General features: G+C 35.1%; 1 protein-coding gene and 2 long non-coding RNA genes across 3 annotated transcripts in view; 2 read left to right on the top strand and 1 right to left on the bottom strand.

The window, feature by feature from the left end:
- LOC141573201 (uncharacterized) overlaps positions 1-234 on the bottom strand; it is a 7,769-nt gene extending 7,535 nt beyond the window's left edge. Inside the window, exon 1 of the long non-coding RNA XR_012498877.1 lies at positions 99-234. This is a non-coding gene — a long non-coding RNA (uncharacterized LOC141573201). The remainder of the gene's footprint in view (positions 1-98) is intronic.
- On the top strand, positions 137-22,241 carry SEM1 (SEM1 26S proteasome subunit). The gene is made up of 3 exons (XM_019729759.2): positions 137-339; positions 15,334-15,427; positions 22,041-22,241. Exons 1-3 carry the CDS (start codon positions 264-266, stop codon positions 22,081-22,083), a joined length of 213 nt encoding a protein of 70 aa, XP_019585318.1. The 5' UTR covers positions 137-263; the 3' UTR covers positions 22,084-22,241.
- On the top strand, positions 823-15,283 carry LOC141573202 (uncharacterized). Its single transcript, XR_012498878.1, has 3 exons — positions 823-2,599; positions 3,809-3,881; positions 13,204-15,283. It is a non-coding gene; the product is annotated as an uncharacterized LOC141573202 (long non-coding RNA).

Below are 22,241 nucleotides of genomic sequence, written 5' to 3'. Positions count from 1 at the left end.
GTCGATTCAGAGACTCTGGAGTAGACGGTAGAGGCACAAAATAAGCAATCTTTCTAACTCTACACAATTGCTAAACCTGCAGGAAGCGCTCGACGGACCTCCGATATCCCAGCATTCCCCGCGCCGTTTCCCTTGCTCTTCTTCCGCATCTCTATGGTAAAGCCGGCCTCGGAGGCGGCAGCGCTGGTGGCGGCTGCGGGGAGGAAGAGTGGGCCCTCCAACTTTCCTACTGGCCTGAGAGGATTTGGGCGCAGAGGGTTGCAATGTCAGAGAAAAAGCAGCCGGTAGATTTGGGTCTCCTGGAGGAGGACGACGAGTTCGAGGAGTTCCCTGCGGAAGGTAACTGGCTGGGCCCCGGTCTCTGGGCCGCGCGGACGGTGACTCAGGCCTTGGGCTGGAGGAGGTGCGGGGGTCAGGCCCCGGTCGGGAGGCGCCCGCGGGAAGCCGAGCCCCCCGTCGCCGGCTCTGGAGGCTCTGCACGCGCAACCCTCCGTGCGACCGGCTTGGGGTTCTGAGTGTCACGGTGGGGCTCGGCGATGAGGCTGAATGCCTCTGCTTCCTCGTGGGGAGGAGCCACGGTGACTTGGGACCGTCCGGGTGTCCCGGGTGGTTGGTCCTCTTGCTCTTCAGCCGGGTTACCCGCCACCTCGTTCATGTCTACATAACCCCCTTCCCCTTTATTTTCTATTGGTTTAGCTGCCTGCCTTTGCCGTTAAACCTTCCATACTAAGTTGTTCCTGATTAGGCCAGTGCTGCTTACTTCTGGCACTTTACAAATGAAGCCTGTGAAGTAGGATGGGAGGATCAGGTGTTGGTGCTTAATATATGTTATTGTTTCACTCTTGTTCCTCACTCATTTTTGATCACTTAACTTCGAACTAACATAAGTTGAATATTTTTATTAGCTTCGTGGCTACCAAGAGGAAATAACTCATTTTCACAAATCTAGCAAGTTGGTACCAGTATTACTGTTTTTCAGATGAAGCAATTGAAACTTGCCAGTTGTCACATAACTGGCCAGAAATGATGGGCCACTGGCCCAATTGACACCAGAGTTCTTAAACTCTTTAGCTTTACTGATTCTGTTTATTTGTTAGAGCGTTGTGGTTAGTTAAGTTTTCAGAATTACTTGCTTTATTGGCTAAACGTAGAGTAAATAGTATTTATCATAAGCAAAGAGATTACTATAGGGTAGTCTTTCTGAAGGTGGTAGGAAGAGAATTGTGGTTAACAGTGTGCAAATTTGTTACATTAAGCAATTACTGCTTCACTAAAATGGTCCTCAGCTGTACCTATCATGATTCTATTGTGCATAAAACCATAGAGCTTTGTATTTGTAGTGTACTCTTACTATTTATTTTTTTAAATGGAAGTAGACATTAGTGTGCATACTACACAAACTCATAAACTAACCCAAAGCACATTTCTTTCCATTTCTGGGATTCATTATTTATTGTGGGGATTGCTTTTTTTGTTTTGGTAGTAGATTTTTCTGTTAAGACATGTTTTCTTTACCTCACTTTCAAGTTGGTTCATCATTCTCCGACACTGAGCTATACAGTAGAAAGCTGGCCTATGGAGAGCAGGATCTACTTCTTACTGAAAGGAAATTTCATGTTTCAAATAGTATTTGTTTACTGTTTATCTTATACAAGGTACAATGTTAGGCACTTCATTTACATTATATAGTCCAGCTATCACCACAACCCTGAGGAAACTGAGGTTTGGAGATTTAAAAAGCTTGCCACTAAGTGGTTAAGCCAGGATCTGAAAGGTCTGTCCTGAGTCTCCAAACCAAGCTTACCCCTAAGATTTAGCAAAGTGCCTGGCAATAAATGTAGGTGGTCAATAAATGCTTGTTGAATAAATGAATCTGTATTTAAAATAAGTAGTTGAGAATTGAGTGTTTAAAAAGGATCGAGAGATAACGGTGTACCTGATGATAACATGATTTTTCTCAGCAGCTTGCATCGTAACAGCTTTTGCAGAATATGTAGTTTGTTCTTGTTCTAAGTTCATGCTGTGAGCAGCAATTTGTGCAAAATGTTGGCAGTTATATAGTAAAAAAAAAAAAAAATCCCATTAAAGCTAAAGGAAAAGCAAAGAATATTTTTTGTGAAGACAAAGGCCTCTCACAACAGACTGATTTATTAGCATTAAGTAACTCACCATTTATTAGTCACCTTACAGGATATAACATTTGAAATGCCTTTGTTTCAGGTTTGGTTCAGGTTTCTGTATTTTTCAGGTTTGGTTTACAATTCAAACAGTTTTTCCTTTCATGTTAATTTGAAATAGATTTTGATGGATACAAAATTAGCTCGTGAGGTGAAGCCAATCAATATTTACTAATAAAAACTGCTCTGATAAATAACAAAACTAAAAGAAAAAACTTGGAAAAATATCACAAAGAATCATTTCTCTTTTGAAATGGTTCATCTCTTACTTTTTTGGGCCTAGTCATGGTTTAGTCTCCTTGCTACTCAAAGTGTTATCTATGGATCAGCAGTTTTACTGTTACCTGGGAGGTCTTTAAACGCAGGGTCTCAGCCTGGACCTACTGACTCAGTTTGGACTTGACCAAGATTCCTAAAGATGCGTAAGTACATTAAATTTAGAGAAGCACTACTTTAAAACTGTGGCCTTTTTTGAATCTTTTGGTATTTGAGTTTTCAGTTATTAACTCCCTGAATTACTTTCCAAGTTCTTTTATTTGAAAATTCTTGTGATTGCCTGACAGAATCACTGATGGAATCACAAATAGATACAACTTTAAAATTGTCTGTAATCATTTTTTCAATCTATGGGAGGTCTTACTTTCAAAGGCCTTGTTGGGTCTCTGTGCTCCAGAAACAGGACACTGTCCAGGGTAGTTTGCAGTTAAGAGCCTACTATATGAAAGCCTTCACTGAAATTAATGTGTCCCTGATTTGAATAAAGGATTGTCTATCTTTTGGGAGGGTTGCTACATCTCATCCCAGATAAGAACTTGTTTGGTACAGTGTCAATTTAGTCATTTTAAGGAAGAGGAATTTCTGTTTTAAAAAGGAAGCTCAGATAATGTGTTTTCATAGAGGCCTCATTGTTGGTTTTTTTTTCTGACTATTCTTCATTGTGAGTTATAAGGTGGGGTGATTCTCTGAAAGTACAAAGGAACAAATGCTTCTCACCCCCCACCCCATTATTTGCTCTGGGTCTGGGTTACATTGGCAAGTTCCTCACAGTTCTAATTGGTGAGTTGTAATCTATTGGTCATTAAACAGTTACTGTTAAAAATCATTTTTAGGGTCTTCGTGAAATGCCTTCTGCAACTTCTTGACTAAACTGATTGAGAATAGGCTTCATTAGGAAGACATTCAACGTTCTGGGCATGATTGGCTATAATTTTGGAGGCATTGGCGTGGTTAGAATTTTAGAACTAGAAAGCAACTTGAAGTCTAGAGAAGATAGAGTTTGTCAAGATTATACAGCTAGGTTGGTAGTAGTAGAGTGGGGTCTAAAACTGAAATAAGTTAATTTATTTGAAACTTCAAACAGTTTTTCATATCAAACTGATAATTGAAAGGGTATTAAAATATTTTCATTAATCTCCTCTGACAAGAGGTGGGTGAGAAGAAAAGTGAGAAGAAAAAGTGGGCTTTTAGATTCTTTTATTTTCTTTTTCCTGTGCCAAAATTGAGTTTTGTTTTTTTTTGAGGGAAAAGCTTTTTTAGAATATTTAAAATGAAACTGAATTTGCCTCCAGAAGCAATGATATTTACAAGAGAATACTATTATACTAAGTATTCTGTAATTTTTCTTTAACCAGTGAAACTGCTATATTTGAAGAATTCAAGAGCAGTATACCACTCATCTCCCAACCCTCACTGAGAAATTCCTGGGTAAGACACTGTTATTGATGGGAATACGACTGTGGTGGTCCCCCCGTGCTGCCAGCATTCTGGACTAACTGAGGCACGCTCACCTGTGCCTAACAAAGTAGGACATCTCATGGTGATTTTTAACCAGGGGATTATTTTAGGATGTCACATTCACTTTATAGGTAGGAATGTGAAATAACTACCAGCATTTAGTGGGTAGAGGTCAAGGATTTTAAGTGCCTGCTGCACATAGACCAGTCCTGCACAGGGAAGAATTGTCCTATGAAAAATGCCACTGAGAAATATTTACTTGAACATTGGATGCTAACTGGACTAAACCATCAGCAGAAGTCTTCCTTGGAATCTTAAATATAGAAGGTAGAAACAACTAATATTGACTATGTTAGATACTACACTAATCAAAATATTTACCAAGTACCAAAAGGCTCTTTGCTATTTTCAGTTATAAATGTAATATAGTGGGCACATAAATAATGCCATCACACATTTAAATTAGTTCATGGTGGTAGCTAGAAATGAAGAATTCATGTTACTACAAATTTTTAAGAGAAAAGTGAGTGGCAAAGTACCTACTGAATGTACTTTCATGGTAATCATATGCTGTAGGGAATAGTCTTACATCTTTTTGTATGTATGTGTTTGTGCTTATTATAAGACAAACTCTTAGAAGAATTTGCCAGATCAAATTCTTGGCAGGTGCATTTTTACTTTTTTAATATAATGTTTTACTTTGAAACAATTGCAAATTTACAGAGAAATTGAAAATACAGACAACCTTTTTTCCCTGAACTGTTTGCGAGTAAATTGTTAGTCTGATGCCCATTACCCCTGAATATGTTAATGTGTATTTCCTACAAAGACATAACCACAGTACAAACATCAAAATTGGAAATTAACACACTAATGCATTACTATCATCTAATCCATAAATCTCAGGTGTCTCCAGTTGTTCCAATAACGTCTTAATTTAGAATCATGGATTACTACATTGAGTTGTCATGTCCCTTTAGTCTTTTTCAGTCTAGTGCAGTTCTCAGTTTGTCTTTGACTTTTGTGATTTTGACTTCTGAAGATCGTAGGCCGGTTATTTTGTACAGGGTTCCTCAACTTTGATTTGTCTCATGTCTCCATGTGATTAGATTCAGGCTCTGCACTTGGCAGGAATATCAGTCGTGATGTTGTGTTCTCCTTGCATTCTGTCAGGTGGAGCATGATTCTCATTTGTTCCCTTCCTGATGATGCTCACATTAAGGTCGTGTCTGAGAGACTTTTCCATTGTTTGATTACTCGTTTTCCCTTCATAAGTAATGGGTCTTCTGTGAGGAGGGACTTTGAAGCTATTTAAATTTAGTATTCCATTCATCGCCACACTTTCAATTTATTCGTTTGCTTATTTATATCACTATAGACTCAAGGCTTCTCATTCAGTGGGTTATAATTTATTGCTGTTATTAAATACTTTGATTCTCATATTGTCGCATATTTAAACATTGGAACCCCTTCAGGTTGTCTTCTGTGACCTTCTGACATGTCACCGTCTTTCTCTGTGCATTTCCTAACATTCTGGCACAAGAAGGTATTCCAAGCTAATCTTGTACATTTCCTGTTCCAGTCCTGTAATCAGCCACTTCTCCGGGGTGTGTTGCTTTTAGTGTAGAATTGTATTTGGAATGCAAGATCTTAACTGCAGTTGTTCTAATGCGTTTGGGACCATCTCAGTGGAAGGTACTAGGAAATATACTGATGTGTGTATACATGTGTATACTTTGCACCTATATATCTGTGCACTTGTATAAAATCATGAGTTCACGCAGCTGTCTCCAATTACAGTTCAACACCACAGGGTTTATTCTAGTTTTTTTCTCTTTCCATATTTATAATTTCTTTGCCCAACAGTGAGAAACCTGTTACATTACAAATATATTGTCTGATTGGTCATCCAATCTTTGTTGCCCCCGCCACCCACAGATGCCCTCCTTATCCCACTTGGGATTCACCATTCTATGCCAGGCCACCCTCTTCCCTTCTCACTCCAGTATTGAATGACTTCTTCACCCTGTCCAGGCTCTGACACACCAACCACACAATGTTCCCCTCCACAGGAATACCCTTGTAGCTCTGCTTGGGCTCTGACACCTCATTGGGACCAGCTGCATTTTGAAATTTTGACCTATATTTTCAAATTGCCTTTGAGAATGGTTACATCAATTAACAGTCTCATCTATAATTCACCTTTTCCCTTGTAAGTTTGCCTTACATTTCATATTGAACATATTAAACATTAAAGGTTGCCTTTAATATTTCATATTAAACATTTTACTCATTGTGAACATGATAGATGAAACATATTGCATCATTTTAATTTGGATTGATTTGAGTAAGATTGACCATTATGTTTTTCCTTGAACTGTTACCTTCTTAATTCTCAGATTCTTTATATATAATTTATGAATAGTAATTAGAGTCATGTAAGGATGACATGATTATATTAGTCTGCTTGACCTGCTATAACAAAATACTGAGTGACTTATACAACAGAAATTCATTTTCTCACAGTTTTGGAGTCTGGAAAGTCCAAGATCAAGGTGTTAGCCAATTCATTTCCTGGTGAGGGCTCTTTTCCTGGCTTGCAGACTATTGCCTTCTCACTATGTCTTTATAAGGTGGAGAAGAGCGAGCAAGCTCTCTGGTGTCTTTTCCTATAATGGCACTAATAATCCCATCACGAGGACTCCACCCTCATGACCTCATACCTTCTAAAGTCTCTGCCTTCAAATACCATCACGTTGGAGGTTAGGGCTTCGATATAAGAATTTGGGGGTCTGGGGGACACAGACATTCAGTCCATAATGATACATATAAAGTGTATAGCATAGAGTTTGGCATAAAGTTGGTATTCAGTGAACATTAATTCCCTTTCTTTTCTCCCCCTAATCTATTTAGGCATTTGGATTTTGGATAATGTTTGGTATTTTGTTTATTAGAATTTGAAATATTTTTGACAAATACTTTATTTGCAATTTTAGGTATATCCAAAATTAAACATGTTGAATTTGTGGGTTATTTGATAATTTATTTTCTAGTATTAAAAACTGTTAAATTAAAAAATATTGCCAAAATTCTTTTCCAAAAATACTTTAAAAATAGTGTGGTTATTCATATAATATGAAAATTCATAAAACAATAGCATACATTGTTTAAGTATGCATACAGGTGTATAAGAGGTATAAAAAATAAAATGGAGTCAAAAAAACCCTAAATCAAGGTATTGGAGCTTGGGAGGGGTAGTGAGTGATGTGATTCAGGATATTATATGGAAAAACTACTTTGAAAAACTATTTGATTCTCTATTTCACTGATTCTGTGGAATGAACAAGCAATAAGCATCATGACCTAAATAGTGTAACTACTCAGTTGTTAAACATTACTCATTGAAAGATGTGACGAGCTGTGAAGACATTGAGGGGAAAATAAGTTTCAAAAACTATACTTACACTCTTCTTTTGAAGTAGTGAAAATTTACCAAATAACTTTTTTTTTTCAGTTTTGTGTTCTGTTGTGTATGTAATACTTGGTAAAAGTGGTATTGTTGTCTTTATTCTGGAACATGTTGCTCTTCTTACCTCCTTCACCTCTCAAGTTCCCTTGCAGTGATGAGCACATAATAAATGATGTATTCATTTGATATATATTTGCTGAGTGCTTCCTAGAAATCTGGTACTGAATGGTACAGAGGGAATGATATTGACTGCTATTTATCAGTAGTAAGTGCTTTATATATGTAGTCTCACGTAATCCTCATAGCAGCCTTATGATGGTTTTGTACTAGGGGCTCAGGAAAATGAAATAACTTCTCAAGGTCACAGTTAACTAGAGGCTGCACTGAGCCAAATTTGACTCCTTACGTAGATATTTCTCTGTGAACTTGGTGATACAAATGTTAGGAGGGATGGATCAGTGGTTTTCATACCAAGCTTAAGCTTTTTAGTATTTTGCAGGTACTTATTCTGAGAGGTGGGATTCCAAGTCCTTCCCTTCCTACCCCCAGTTAAACCAGAGCAACTTTACTTTGTCTTCATCTGTTGGGTTTCTGGGTAAGATTTCATTTGGTTTTCTCCCAATTACTGCTGGTGGGGGGTGGGGGAATTAATCCCAATAGTAAAGTGCAACAGCAGTTGAAAAGAAGGGGAATTATTTTCATTTGGGTACAATGTGAGATAAAAGCATTTGAACAGAGCTTTTAAAAGACAAAAGTGTAGGATAGGGGTTTCCCAACGAAGGGAGAAGGAGTAGATGCTTGGAGGTGGAAAATCAGTATAATTTGGCTGTGAAATAGTGGTTACAAAATGTAGGTAGTTTGGGGCCCAATCATGGAAAGCTTTAAGCCAAATGACCAGTTTGGACTCTATCCTTAGGTAGATGAGACAAGGGTTTTTTGTTTGTTTGATTGATATGTGTGAGTTTCCTTTAGTAGGCAGTTTAGGAAAAATTAACCCAGCAGAATTAATTTGAAAGGATAGAAAGAGACAGAGTCAAGGAAGATGATAGCAAATTGCTGAAATAGCTTAGGTGAGGACTAAAGGCCTGAAATAGGTTATTAGGAAAGAAGTAAAGAGAGTGATGCAAGAGCAACTGTGAGCTTTGGCAACTAGTTTGCTGGGGTGTGGGGAGTAAGAAGAAATCGGGGGTTGTGAGTTTGCACTCATACGCCTGATGGATGACTGACATGGTGGCGGTCACATTGGATGCCCTTGACTCAGTAGTATGGGGGAGCAGAATGAGAGAATTGAAGAGAGTGTAGGGCATGAGGGCTTGGAAGAGATTGGAGACACAATGGCTTTTTGGAATTTCGTAGAATGAAAGCGAAATAAAGGTGCTAATCAATAAAGAGAGCCAGTGTCAACATGACTTTGTAGTGGAACAATTCTGCCAGATTATTTTATATATATTTATAAATATTTATATATATTGATATTAATATATACATATTTATATATTTACATACATTTACATTATGAATATGTATTGATATATGTTTAACTTATTGGTGGAAATAATTATATTTGAATTTTTTTTAATGTAAGAAAAATTATAAATGGTTTTGTAAGTTATTTGGAGCCTCTGTTTCAAACTCTTGGTCACAAATAACTAAAAGCTCACCGTAAGTCTGATAACAGCATCGTTTATGACTTGCTTTTGGTTGTTTGCTCTGAAGTTCCTCACTGACATCTTTGGTCCTTGTTTGGAGAAAATATAGTAGCACAGTGGTGCTATGTGTGCTGGGTACTGACTTCTTAGCCACGGCCTGGAGATATTAGATCTCTAGGGTATAGAGGTTTTGTATCATGATCACCTACGGAAATGAAATTTTATAAAAGAATTTCATCTGTTTTATACAGCGTAAGCAGAAACACATGCACATTTATCTCAGAATGATTAGCCTTAGTGTGGCTTCGTTATGTTCGTGAGCATAAAGCATAATGATGCTGTTTGCAAGCTTTGCTGTTCTCTTACACTCACCTGTAGTGATGAGTGTACAACTTAGAACTGTCTCTTTTATATTTTTCTTCATATAATGTTCTGAATATACAGGCACATTTTTTATTTGAAGAAACTTTGTTAGAGATTAGTTTGTTTATATTCATAGTAGTTTTATAGTTAAGGAAGGAATGAGAATTCGATGCTTCTGGAAATGGGTATAGATTAGAATAGAACATTTGCAACCCTATTTGGTATAAATTGAATTTCCTCCCTACTTTTCTCCAAAGTGGTATACTTCATACTTTTAAGAAATTTTGGAATGTATGTTGGAGGGTGGGGAGAATAAGTAACTTTAAAAACATTAAATTGAGAGAAAACCCTTTTCCTCACTTAACTGTCAAGGTGATAATTAGATGTATTACGTGGGACCCTTTGATAGTACAAATTTTTGAAATATAAAGCTAGTCACAGATGTAATTCTCACTGGCAAATGTGAACAAAGCCAAATTTGGGGTAAAGTCCTAAATTAGAATTGCTAGAAACTTAATGTATTAGGCATCTGTTATTGGTTATTTCCAATTCTGACTTCTTAAAATATGGTAATTTTTTTTTACCAGTACACATCTGGAGGGCCTGCACACTGAAGTAAACACAGCTGTGGTTATTTAAACGATTAATCACAATCCTGACAATGCATTTAGTGTTGAAGATAAAGTGTATACTTTATAAAGTCATCCATATATTGGAGTAAGGCATTAGACATGACTCAGGTATCCTTGTTTGATTTTATTTCTGTCCTTTAAAAAAAACTATTTTGGGGTTTAAGGCTTTAAAAATGAGTGATTAAATAAAATTGCATGGTCATCTGTGTATGTTATAATTGAAAATTAAAACAAGTCAGAGATGAATTGCAAGAGATGTCAGCCAAATCCCAGAGGTTACAACAGTCACAGCTTGTTTATGTTACACATTCACTCAGTAGAGTTTACATTTATTGTAATTTACATATATTATAATATGTACGGTATGAAGGATTTATAAGTTGTAAATAATTTTGTGGACTGTTATACCCAAACTTTTATCACTTAAACTTTTTACATAATACAGTTTAGGACATTTCCAGTTAGTAAAGAAATTCTTTAAAGTTTCTACCTAAAATATAGATTCTGGTTTGTCAGTGTGAACACTTAAGTTTCTAAATGGTGCTCTTATTAAATGATTTAAAATAGTTAAGCTGTAATTCAAAAGGTTACTGATTGTCTCGGATTCTTCCCCTGGAGTGGTTGAAGGAGCGTGTGGCACGTGGACTTCAGTGCATCTTACTCCCAGGATGAGACATTAAGGTTAAAGAGGATATTCAAATTTATGTGATGAATAATGAAGAACTTAATTAACCAGCTTTTCCAGTTTTGTATCTTTGTATACTCAATAGTGTCATAATTACGAAGTACTATATAATGATGCCAAAGAAATACAGAGCGATTGTCATGAGTCTTTTGTGTGTGTTCTTCTACCTAAACTCTTGCTCACAATACTGTTTCCCCCCTTCGGGAGCCAATTTCTTTGTCTTTAGACTTTATTTCTACCTTCTTTTCCTTGCCTTGCCATTAAAATAGCATGAGATGGTTGTAGAAGGAGGGAGAGATAATTTATCCTTACGCTAAATGATCATCAGAATTCAGCTTGGGTAAGTTAAAAATTGTATCAATCTTAACATTAAAAAAAGACACTTCAAACTAGTATCTTATTATGTTAAGGATTTTGACTTTTTGTAGCCTTTTTAGTATTAAGAATTGGAGCTCCTACAAAACAAGTTATTGAAAGTACTATGTTTCTTCCTCTCTGAAGCAATTGGGTAGAAATTAACAAATGTGTTTTTTTAATCTCTCCAAGTTAAAAGAGTTAAAGCTAGCTTGAAGACATTTGAATGATATCAAGTATTAACAATATTGAAGTCAACATTTTGAATCAAGTCTAATTAGATTAAAAGTTCCTGGGGTCCTGTATTTTCACTGTCTTGGAAAGGGTAGGTTTACAAGGTTATAATAGAGACATGTGAAATATGTATTCCTGTTACTTTATTTCAAATTGAATCTTTTGATACATTATCACTTCCTTTTTAGGGACCAGTGCAGATGGAATCTACCTAGTTAACAATTTAGGAAGCTGGTTAATTAGAAGTGGTTCAGGCTGATGTGAGACTTGGTGTTTTAGACCCTCAAAACAGTTCAGTTGTGACTTGAGTTATGTCACCCTCTTTATTCAAGAACATACTTGTATTATCCAATCTTAATGTATTCAGATTATTTTGTGGAACATTAAACTCTGTTAGGTATCTTTATAAAGACTCCTTAATATAGCAGTAAAACAAATATTTAATTTGGCAATTCTATTTCTAGGCTCACCCCAAATAGCATATTGAAAGTCTAGGTTTTAAAGCCATGAAATAATGGTAGAAAAAATTAATAAGTATTTTCTTATAGACAGTCTTCATTCTCTCTCTCTCTCTCTCTCTCTCTCTCTCTCTCTCTCTTTCTTTTTGGTAGTGGTAGTGGTGGTGGTTTTGAGACAGAGGTATGATGTACAGTGATTTCTAAGGCTTTCTCTATCTCCAGAATTGTGTAATTTTAAACAATCGTGAGTCTCAGCCATTTTATAAATACTTGAAGCCAAACCTTGCTACATTGCAGTTTAATGAAATAGTTTTATGTAACTTTGTAAACTGGAAGGCCTTAATGCCAAAACAAAGTAAGAAACAAAAAAGTCCTAAGTTGTCTATTAATGTTATTAGGTAGCTACAGAGCTCTAGGTTATAGTAACTGGAGGGAATATGGAGGAAAAGCATTATAGTCGTCGTTCACTTGCTATAAAAGGGGGATATGGATTTAGTTCCATTGCAATTTTCAATATACAAGAAATTAAATTTCTATAAAAGATAAATTTGAGATTTGAAGTGCTTTATTCTGTTTTAAAAATTAAAATTCTTTGATTTTTGGTGATTTAGTATTACAGAGAAATATGTCTGCTGTTTGAAATGAGGCTCCTTTTTAATTCAAAACCTGATCTTAGGCCCATACCCACCTTCACTTAATGCTCCTTTTTTGTATACTTAATACTACAGTTTCTGCCCTGTATTTTTGCCTCATAATAGCTCACTTCTCTCTGACTGTGAGTCTCTGTTATTAGAACAACAAAAAAGAAAGTTTGTATATAATATTATAATGTACATAGTGAACAGTTTATGATTGCTTGCAATGGCAATATAATAGTAACAGTACTATTTTATTCCTATACCCAACGTTTAAATTTGAACAAAATCACTTTTCTAGTCTGTGAAAGTGCAGAAATGTCATTCTTTCAGTTTGCCTTTAACTTTGGGAATAGAGGGAAATCCTGAATATAATTTCCTTTTCTTTAATTTCTTAATCTACTCTCACTATAAAATATAGTTAATTTCACAAACAGAATAAAAATTTTCAGTTTGAGCTTTAAAGTACTTCTACAAGAAAGGAGAAAATGTAAGGATACATCTAGCCAGTCAATTTAATTTTGAGATGTAATTAGTACTTGCTCTTAAGTATTACTGTTGTGAAGGACCTCAGAGAATAGTGCAAGATTTGAATTTGGGTAATTGCAATATTCCTTCTTTGAGAAGAATAATATTAGTAAGAGATAAAAGAAAATTTATGCAGGTAACAGTATTTTTTATTATTGAGAATTTTTATTAGTGAATATACATATATTCACTGCCCTGTACAGTGATTAAAGTTAGGTATACATTTGACTGAGTTTCTTAGCAACCTGAAATAAATTGCCTAAGAGAAACTTTTTTATTTTTCAGGCACTGAGGCCTTAAAGAAATTCCCACATGATCTCTCTTAAGGGAACCTTGAATGAGGTGATCACTATTCTCAAAAGCATGCTTAAAATAAATGCAGTTGAGAATTTTACATAACTCCTAATACATGAGTTGTTGATACAATACAATGTTGTTGATCTCTTCTATCTTGAAATACATACTATTGGCTTTACTGAAACAAAGTGAAATGATCACTAGCAATTGACCACTCAGAGGGAAGGAACTTAAGAAATGTGTTCCATTTACCCAGCATTTTATTTACTTTCTACTGTGTACCCAGCATTCAGCTATAGGCGTTAGAGTTGCAAATTTAATAAAATGGTTCGTAACTGAAGGTTTTGAATAGTAACAGACAGGAATGGCAGGGGTCTTTTTAGGCATTGATGGCGGATCGGAATATACTGTGTAAAATTGGGGAGGAAGGAACAGAAAGAGGACCACAGTAATCGTCCATGAAGGGAATAATCACTCCTAAAGTAACATAGTGGCAGTGACAATAGGGAAGGGGAGACTAACTCTGGAGATACTTGGGAGTTGAAATGGAAAGGACGTAATGAATGATTGATAGTTGCAGAAAGAGTGGCTAAGATGCCTCCCAAGTTTCTGGTTTGGGGGACAAGGTACATGGAGGTAGTACTTTCTTAAATCATGATGAAGATATACATTGCTTTTTAAAAATTTTGTTGATACATAATGTAACGAATAAAATAGCCATATTATGAGCCATTGCTGAACTGCTTTAAATCTATATTTACATTGTATTATAATGTGTATTATAAGAAAAGCCTAAACCATTTAGTTTTGTTATTTAGTTATTTTTCTTTTTCATAATGTTCTTAGCCATAGTTTCTAATAGGTAACTACTAAGATGAAGCTAGGACACACTTAAGGGTGTGTGGCTCACAGTTACTGTTTTTGAAGGGGAGGGGATGAAACAAAAATATACAGTCTGATTTAGAGTTCCTGTTGCATGTTTCACAGCCGTTTGTTGTGCGTATGCTAGGTACCATTTGAGTTTAACAATACAAAGATAAATAGGTTTGTTAAGGAGCTCAGACACTAGTAATGGACACAGACATATATAAAACTGATAATTATGATTGTACAGTATGTACGTGCTGTGATAAGATAGACACAAAAGAGGAGACCTAATCTCAGGGTGAGGAGAAGGGAATAGGGAAGACTTCCAGAGGTCATACCCAAACTGATTTTTTAAAAACTATTTTTCATACATTTTAATTTTGAAACTTTCAACACTATATGAAAGTTTTAGAAAGAGGGCAAGTGGGCGGTGAGTGAAATGAAAAAAATTTTTGTAACTATGGTGATAATGTTAACTAGATTTATCATTGCGATTATTTTGCAATGTATAGAAATATCAAATCATTGTGTTGTACACCTGAAGCTAATATAATGTTATATGTCAATTATACCTCAATAAAAAGCACAACAAACCTAAGTTTCATCAGTTAATATTTTGTCATATTTATTTTATTTCTATCATACATATATATGATAGAACTATATATAATATACATCAAACATATATAAGAACCATTAGTAAGTAAACTGTTGACAAAGTGACACTTGACCCCTAAATATTTCAGCATCTATGTCTTAAAGAATAAAGACTGTCTCTAAAACAATTTTGCAGTCATGTTTAAGAAAATATATGGTCTACTTTTTATTATGTGTACATGAGTCATTCTTTTTTATGTTTAGCAGCTTTAAATTTCAGGCTTGTATCTTCCTGCTACTCAACTTTCCTTAGTGATTTTAGTGATGTGTTTTGAAAGATTGTGAAATAGACCTTATAAAAATTAGCCCAAGGAGAAATCAGGAAAGTAGATATCCTTCCTGAAATTATAACAAATTTTCATGGCAAATAGAATTTTTTATATTAACTTCTGTTTTAGATTATTTGCAAATTCAAGAATTGAGAGAACAAGACAGCATAACCTGAGATTTAAAGAGGAAGATTACCATTTACTCAAATACGATATTAGATGTTTTGAATTGTGAGAGTCTTCAGTGGCAAACTTTCTGAAGTTTTTGTATTTATGGAAACAATAAATGAGCAGTGTTTAAGATGACGTGTGTTTCTGGTTTTAGACTGGACCGGTTTAGATGAAGATGAAGACGCACACGTGTGGGAGGATAATTGGGACGATGACAACGTGGAGGACGACTTCTCCAATCAGTTACGGTGAGCGTCCTGCCGGGTTCTTGTGGGGCTTAGTACTAATGGGAGCGCAGAATACGGTATTTACATACGATGATTGAACGCTTCAAAGATAATCTTTGAAATGTGTTTTTGGGTTATAAAAAGACATATTGCCTTCATCTCCTCTGTTTCTACACACGAATACTTTGTGTAATTGCATAGAATTTTTGTTCTTTCTAGGCTCTTTACAAAAGTAGTTAAATAGAAGTATACTTATTATTTTTATCCTTGTGGGTTTAATTCTCTCAACGTTAATTTCCTGCCAATATTGAATAAGTCAGCAAAAATTAGAATCAGAGTGCTAGGATCTAATTGGAGATTCTCAATCTGGAGTGGAGATGGAGATGATGGGAGTGTACTTTTTCATATTCATGTACTAATCTACCTAATATGATTGATTAAGTACAATTCGTGTAATATAAAATTAACCAATTTCAAGTGTACAGTTTAGTGGCATTTTGTATATTCAGTGTTGTGCAACCATCATTTCTATTTAATTCCAAAACATTTTAAGCACCCCAAAAGGAAACACCATACCTATTAAGCAGTCACTCTGCATTCCTCTTTTCTCCCAGCTCCTGGCAACCATTCATCTGCCTTCTGTCTCTGTGGATCTGCCTGTTATAGATATTTCATATAAATGAATCATACAATAAGTGATGTTGTGTTTCTGGCTTCTTTGACTTAGCGTAATGTTTTCAAGTTTCATCCATGTTGTAGTATGTATCAGTACTTCATTCCTTTTTATGGCTGAATAATATTCCATTGTATGTATATGCCATAGTTTGTGCATTTATCAGTTGAGGGATGTTTGGGTTGTTTCCATCTTGTGGCTGTTGTGAACAGTGCTGCTATGAACATTCCTGTACAAGTTTTTGTTTGAACACCTATTTTCAATTTTTTGGGATATAATCCTAGGAGGAGAATTGCTGGGTCGTATCGTAGGTCTCTTAACTTTTTTAAGGAACTGCCAAACTGTTTTCCACAGCAGGTGAACTATTTTACATTTCTCTCAGCAATTTGTGAAGCTTCCAAGCTCTTCACGTTCTCACCAAACCTTGTTAATTTTCATTTTTTTAATTATAACCGTTCTAGTGGATGTGAACTGGTAACTCATTGTGGTTTTGACTTGCGTTTCCCTAATGACTAATGATGAGCGCTCTTCCTGTATTTGTTGGCAGTTGTGTATCTTCTTTAGACAAATATCTATTCAAGTCCTTTGCCCATTTTTAAGTTGGGTTTTTTGACTTTTTGTTGTTCAGTTGTAAAAGTTCTTTATATATTCTGGGTACTGGGCCCTTATCAGACATATCATTTACAAATATTTTCTCCCATTCTGTTAGATTGTCTTTTCACTTGCACAGAAGTTTTTAATTCTGGTGAAGTTCAAATTATCTACTTTTAAAGAATTCACTGCCAAATTTAAGGTGGAAATTCATCTCTGCTTTCTTCTAACAGTTTTAGAATTTTAGCTCCTACGTTTAGGTCAACAATCCATTTTGAATTAATTTTGTATATATTGTGAAATAAGGGTCCAGCTTTATTCTTTTTCATGTGAATATCCAGTTGTACCAGCACCATTTGTTGTAGAGATGATTATTTACTCCCTAATGTTATTTTGATTCAACCCATATGTTTCTGTTTTTGCCACAAAGATATCTAAGTAGACTGTCACCATACTTTTCTCTAATCAAGATATGGAAGTTCTGTTGCAATCTTCTGATTTTCCATTCTAGTACATTTGTTCAAAAAGAAAGTGAGATAATTTATAACAATTTTAAAATTTATTTTTCGATCACAACACAATAGCTTTTGTTCTACACTCTTTTTTTTTCAAAATGGGCTCATAAATCCTGCATTCTAAAGATTTTTTAGTATTTTGCTGGAGACTGTTAATAATTTTACCCATCTTCTTTCTCCCCTTTTTGGAAATAGTACAGTTTACCTTTCACTGTTATTCTGATACTTGTACAATTCTCCATGATTTCTCAAAATTGCTGACTCTGATTTTTGGCTATATCGTTTTGTTCTTTCAGTACCCTGAGATGTAATTATTCAGAGCTTTGAGACTTTAAACTACTTTAATATAGTATGGAATTATCTCACCTGTCTTAGTTTTCAATTTTGTCTTAATGATGTTGTTTTTCATTTTCAGTTTTATAGACAAGATAGGAACGATAGCTGTTGAACAGTAATCCTGCTTTTTCTATAAAATCTGTTATTGCACCATCTATTCTTCTTATGTCTCTTCTTATTCTTTATCCATATATGGCTCTCAAAAGCCCTTTTTGTTCTTTTTTCAGACCTGAGTCCATTGTAGGATTAAATTTATTCTATATGTACAAGTTCTTGCCACTTTCTTTTTGCATTTATTTTTGGTCTAATCTTTTTAAAACAGCCACATCAGAGAACAACCTGCTACCTTTTAAAAAAATATGCATCTCCTCTTTCTTTCTCATTAGAATCATATTATGCTATTAGAATATTTATTTTTAGGGCTTTGAACTTTGTTGAACACTTTCTGTGTTCTTAATCATGTATCACTGTTTTCTGTTATCTTGAAATTTGTCTAAATTGAAGCTAAATGAGTTTTCTTCCTTTGCTATTCAGATGAATCAGATTTCTCCAAAGAGTCTTTTTTGTCTTTCATTAATCATAAAATAGCACTTTTCTCTTAAAATTAAATCAAGACATTATTGAATGCTATGATTTTGTTGGGGTGCTTTAGTACATGTATTGATAATTGATTTCTTGTCACTACTACATCTTGCTTTTTACTGGTTTGGAAGTAGAATATTATCCATGTGTTCTATGTGGCTTGTTGTTTTTGTAATACATCTCCATAGTGCTTTTGTGTTCTCTGTTGTGTTTCTGCCTTTTAGTTTGTGGGTTTCCATAAGTGTATTAAGTGTATAAATCTTGGTATCTCCATTAGTGAATAAGATACTATTTGAGTCATGAGTGTTTCCCCCCACACAGTTGTTGATACATCTCCATGGCTTTCAAATAGAACTCACTGTAGTGATGGAAGTGTTCTATAAGCTGCGCTACCCAACACGGAACACGCCAGTCACGTGTGGCCACTGTGCAGGTGAAATGTGGCTGGCACGGCTAATGAACTACATTTAAGGAACTAATTTTAGTACATAGGCACGTGTGACGACTATTATTGGACAGCACAGCCTCAGATAATATTTATATTCCTGACTTAAAAAAAATTGATTCATAGTAAGTCTCCTGAAAGATGTGCTTCCTGGTCTTTGTGAAATGCATTAAGGCCTTTGATGTGGTATATATGCACCGTGGGGAAAAAACCATGTGTGGTTTCCTGGTATCGCTGGGTCATCATGCCAATTTTGGAGAGGCAGTTCCTACTCCAGAGCAGTCACATTCCCTGGGTTCCAACTCTGGATCTGCCTCTTATTTAGCTACATGTCTTCAGCAAGGACCTAGCCTTCCACTCTCCATGTTTCTATTTCTCTTTCAGTGTAATTACCTTTGACACGTAGAAGTAGAAAGAAAAAGGCCACCTGTGTCTACAAGTAACTAAAAGTCCTGTTTTTGCTGCTTCTGGTACATTTCCTCTCTATATGTCCATAGAAATAGGTAGGATTATGCGATTTTCCTGACCCTGCAGCACATTTTACATAAAAACTCCAAGAAGCCGCTGTGGTTTCTGATTGAAGTACGAGGAGTTCCCAAGCCTCCTAGTGGTTATTAGTCCTATTCGTGTTTAGTTATAAAAGCAATGCTGCTATGTTTGTTTCAAGTAACGTATATTCACTATGTGTGTCCTGTGATATCGTTGCAATTGTGTGGGATTTCTTCCCTATTTCTTCTCTGCTAGATTTTTCCATCCAACAGGCTCATGATATTAGAGTTTTTGTATTGTTTTGTGTTTGTTTAGTGGCCTGGATTTATTTTCCTTTTGATTGCTTAATGCCCTAAATTCTAGCAAAGGGTTTTCATCTTTAAGAATTTAGCTAGTAGAGAAGCATATCATTATTTCTTTTGTATTTGTAAACCATTTATAAATGTAATTGGTCACCACCTCCTTTCAGGAAGACAAATGGACACAAACCTGGATGGGTTTGGTGTACTTGTTTACCGAAATCTAAGGTTGAATTTTGGGTGATTTTTATTTATTTTTTTTTTTTTTGTATTTGTTGTTAAAATAAGAGAAAGTGAATAATCTACATTGATTTTGTTAAAGGCAGCAGAAAACTATTGTTTAAGAAAATTTTAAAATTATTTCCATTTTAAATAGGAAGCATATGAAGGATAGGTATTATAATCTTCATTTTCCTGGCCAGGGGGTTGCAAAGGAAGCATTTTAATTAAATTTGGCAAAGGAAGGGGTAGAGTCAGAAACTTGGGCTGATCTCTTGACCCCTAAACCAATATTTTACCACCAGCCTATATGGCCCTACACCTGAGCAGAAGACAAACATGATTCATATGAATAAATCTCTGGCCTTAATGTTGCTCATGGACTTTAGGTTAATATTTGTATTATAAATAACTACAAGTTCTAGGGAATTGAAGGAGTTTGGGAAAACGAATAATAAATATTGTACATCATTTCTTCTGTGTGATTTTTGCATTGTGTTTACATTGGATAGTGTGATGGCATCCAAGCTAAATTATACTTGAGAACAAATGTCTTTCTGTTATTGGATGTAATGATGTAGGATACATTAATCATACTTTACATTTGAACAATGTTTTATCATAGATTGGCCCTCAGAGAATTTTGTTGTGAACTTTTATAAAATCTGAATTGTGGCAGGTTAAGTTGCTGGTGATATTTGGAGTGGTAGTTTGAATAGCTGCAATTGATTATAGGGCTAAACTTTTTTGTGCAAATGTTTTATACAAGGCAGATGAACAATTGCAGTTGACACACTCAAAGTATGACTGAAACTTCAGGTTGAATAAATTATTTAAAATTATAAAGTGTCTTAAAGTGTATATATATATTTATTCCAATATAAATTTTTGAGATTTTGACCCACATTTAAAATTGGAAAGTAAAGTCTCATTTAATATTTTATAACTTATTTGTTTATTTTGTGTTGCCTATACACGAGGTATGATAAAAAATAGTGAATGTTTAAATTTTAAAAAATTAGTACAGTAAAAGACACATTGCCGTTAATTCCTCTCGAAATACTCTTCCTCGCTTTGAACACACTTACCCCATTGTTCTTGCCACTTTCTGAAGCAGTTCTGGAAGTTCTCTTTTATGAGTGTCTTTAGTTGTGCTATCGTGGCTGCCTTGATGTCCTGAATCGATTCAAAATGTTTACCTTTCATGGTCATTTTGACTTTTGGGGAAGAGCCAGAAGTCGCATGGTGCCAAATCTGGTGAATAAGGTGGATGAGGACACATCGTAATATTTTTATTTGACAGTAATTGCTATACCAGACGCCGTGTGTGACACGGAGCCTTTCCATTGTGATCCAAAAATACAGTGAATGCTGCTGCCGAGTGCCATCCAATGGAAAGGCAGGATGTTCAATATGGGAAGTGGTGCGTCGAACCTTTGTAACGGTGTGTGACAAGTTTCATCTTGTTTGGGGCAGTCAATTGGATGTGAGCTTTGGTTGAGAGAAGGTGTGTTTTAAAGTGTGCTGTAAAAAAAAAAAAAAAAAAAAAGTGTGCTGTAAATCATCCCCAGCATGACAATGTTCCGTGTCACACATTGCTTCTGGTATATGGCAGTTTCTGTCAAATAAAAACATTACGGTGTGTCCTCATCTACCTTATTCACCAGATCTGGCACTGTGGGACTTCTGACTCTTCCCCAAAGTCAAAATGGTTTAGGACATTGAGGCAGCCATGACAGCACAACTAAAGACACTCATGAAAGAGGACTTCCAGAATTGCTTTAGAAAGCAGCAAGAATGATGGGATAAGTGTGAAGCAAGGGGGAGTAATTTGAGGGGGATTAATAGCAATGTGTCTTTTACTGTAATAAATTTTTTTTATTTAAACATTCACCATATTGTTTGATTGTACCTCATATTATTAATGCAGAATAATTCTCACATACCCTTAAATTTGATTTACAATTTTTGTCTTGCTTAGAGCAATAGATATATGTGAATATGAAAGTCAGTCTGTTTATTCTTTATGTGTAAATAACAGTAATATCTATTGTGATGATTATGAAATCCTTAAAAGTTTGGTACTAGTGTCTTATGTTCTTTACCATATTGTTAATGATTCTTAAAATTTGTTTAAATATTTGTTATGAACAACATTTGTATTTGGAAGGTATTTATAAGATAGCAGTAAATTGCTCACATTTCTTCCATGAATAGATTTATCAGAAAATTAAGGAATACGAAATACAAGTTTACTCATGGGAAAGTAAAAGTCTATTAGTATTATATTGATTCACATCCGTTTTCCTCCTTATATAGATATCTTTTTAGGGACTAAAGTAAAGCTGTTGGTAGTGTTTTAAATTGGTGCCTAGCCTTAATTAGCTCATTGATTTATTTATTGTGTTATGTCTAAAAACCATCTGTTTCTTTCATTTATCCCAAAAAATGTCTAGTGATGTTGTTCTTTTGTGTTTTATTATAGAGCTGAACTAGAGAAACATGGTTATAAGATGGAGACCTCATAGAATCCAGAAGAAGTGTTGAAGCAACCTAAACTTGAACTGTTTACTAAATTGTAGGTCAGAAAACCCAAGATGGGACACTTAAAAAAACATGTTTATTTCATTACCTGCTTGGCTTTATTTTTGCTTTTGTAAATCAGAAAATAAATGTTTTGACCTAA

The sequence above is a fragment of the Rhinolophus sinicus genome, linkage group LG09 (genome assembly GCF_036562045.2).
Source record: "Rhinolophus sinicus isolate RSC01 linkage group LG09, ASM3656204v1, whole genome shotgun sequence".
Classification (NCBI taxonomy): domain Eukaryota; kingdom Metazoa; phylum Chordata; class Mammalia; order Chiroptera; family Rhinolophidae; genus Rhinolophus; species Rhinolophus sinicus.
The sequence above is the reverse complement of the archived record's forward strand: the minus strand, read 5'-3'. Positions and strand labels throughout refer to the sequence as shown.

Excerpts from the sequence above, each read along its gene's own strand:
- SEM1 (XM_019729759.2), top strand. The coding sequence starts at position 264 with ATGTCAGAGAAAAAGCAGCCGGTAGATTTGGGTCTCCTGGAGGAGGAC. Across the intron at positions 340-15,333 it reads CGAGGAGTTCCCTGCGGAAG|ACTGGACCGGTTTAGATGAA; the intron begins GTAACTGGCTGG and ends TTCTGGTTTTAG. Across the intron at positions 15,428-22,040 it reads GACTTCTCCAATCAGTTACG|AGCTGAACTAGAGAAACATG; the intron begins GTGAGCGTCCTG and ends GTTTTATTATAG.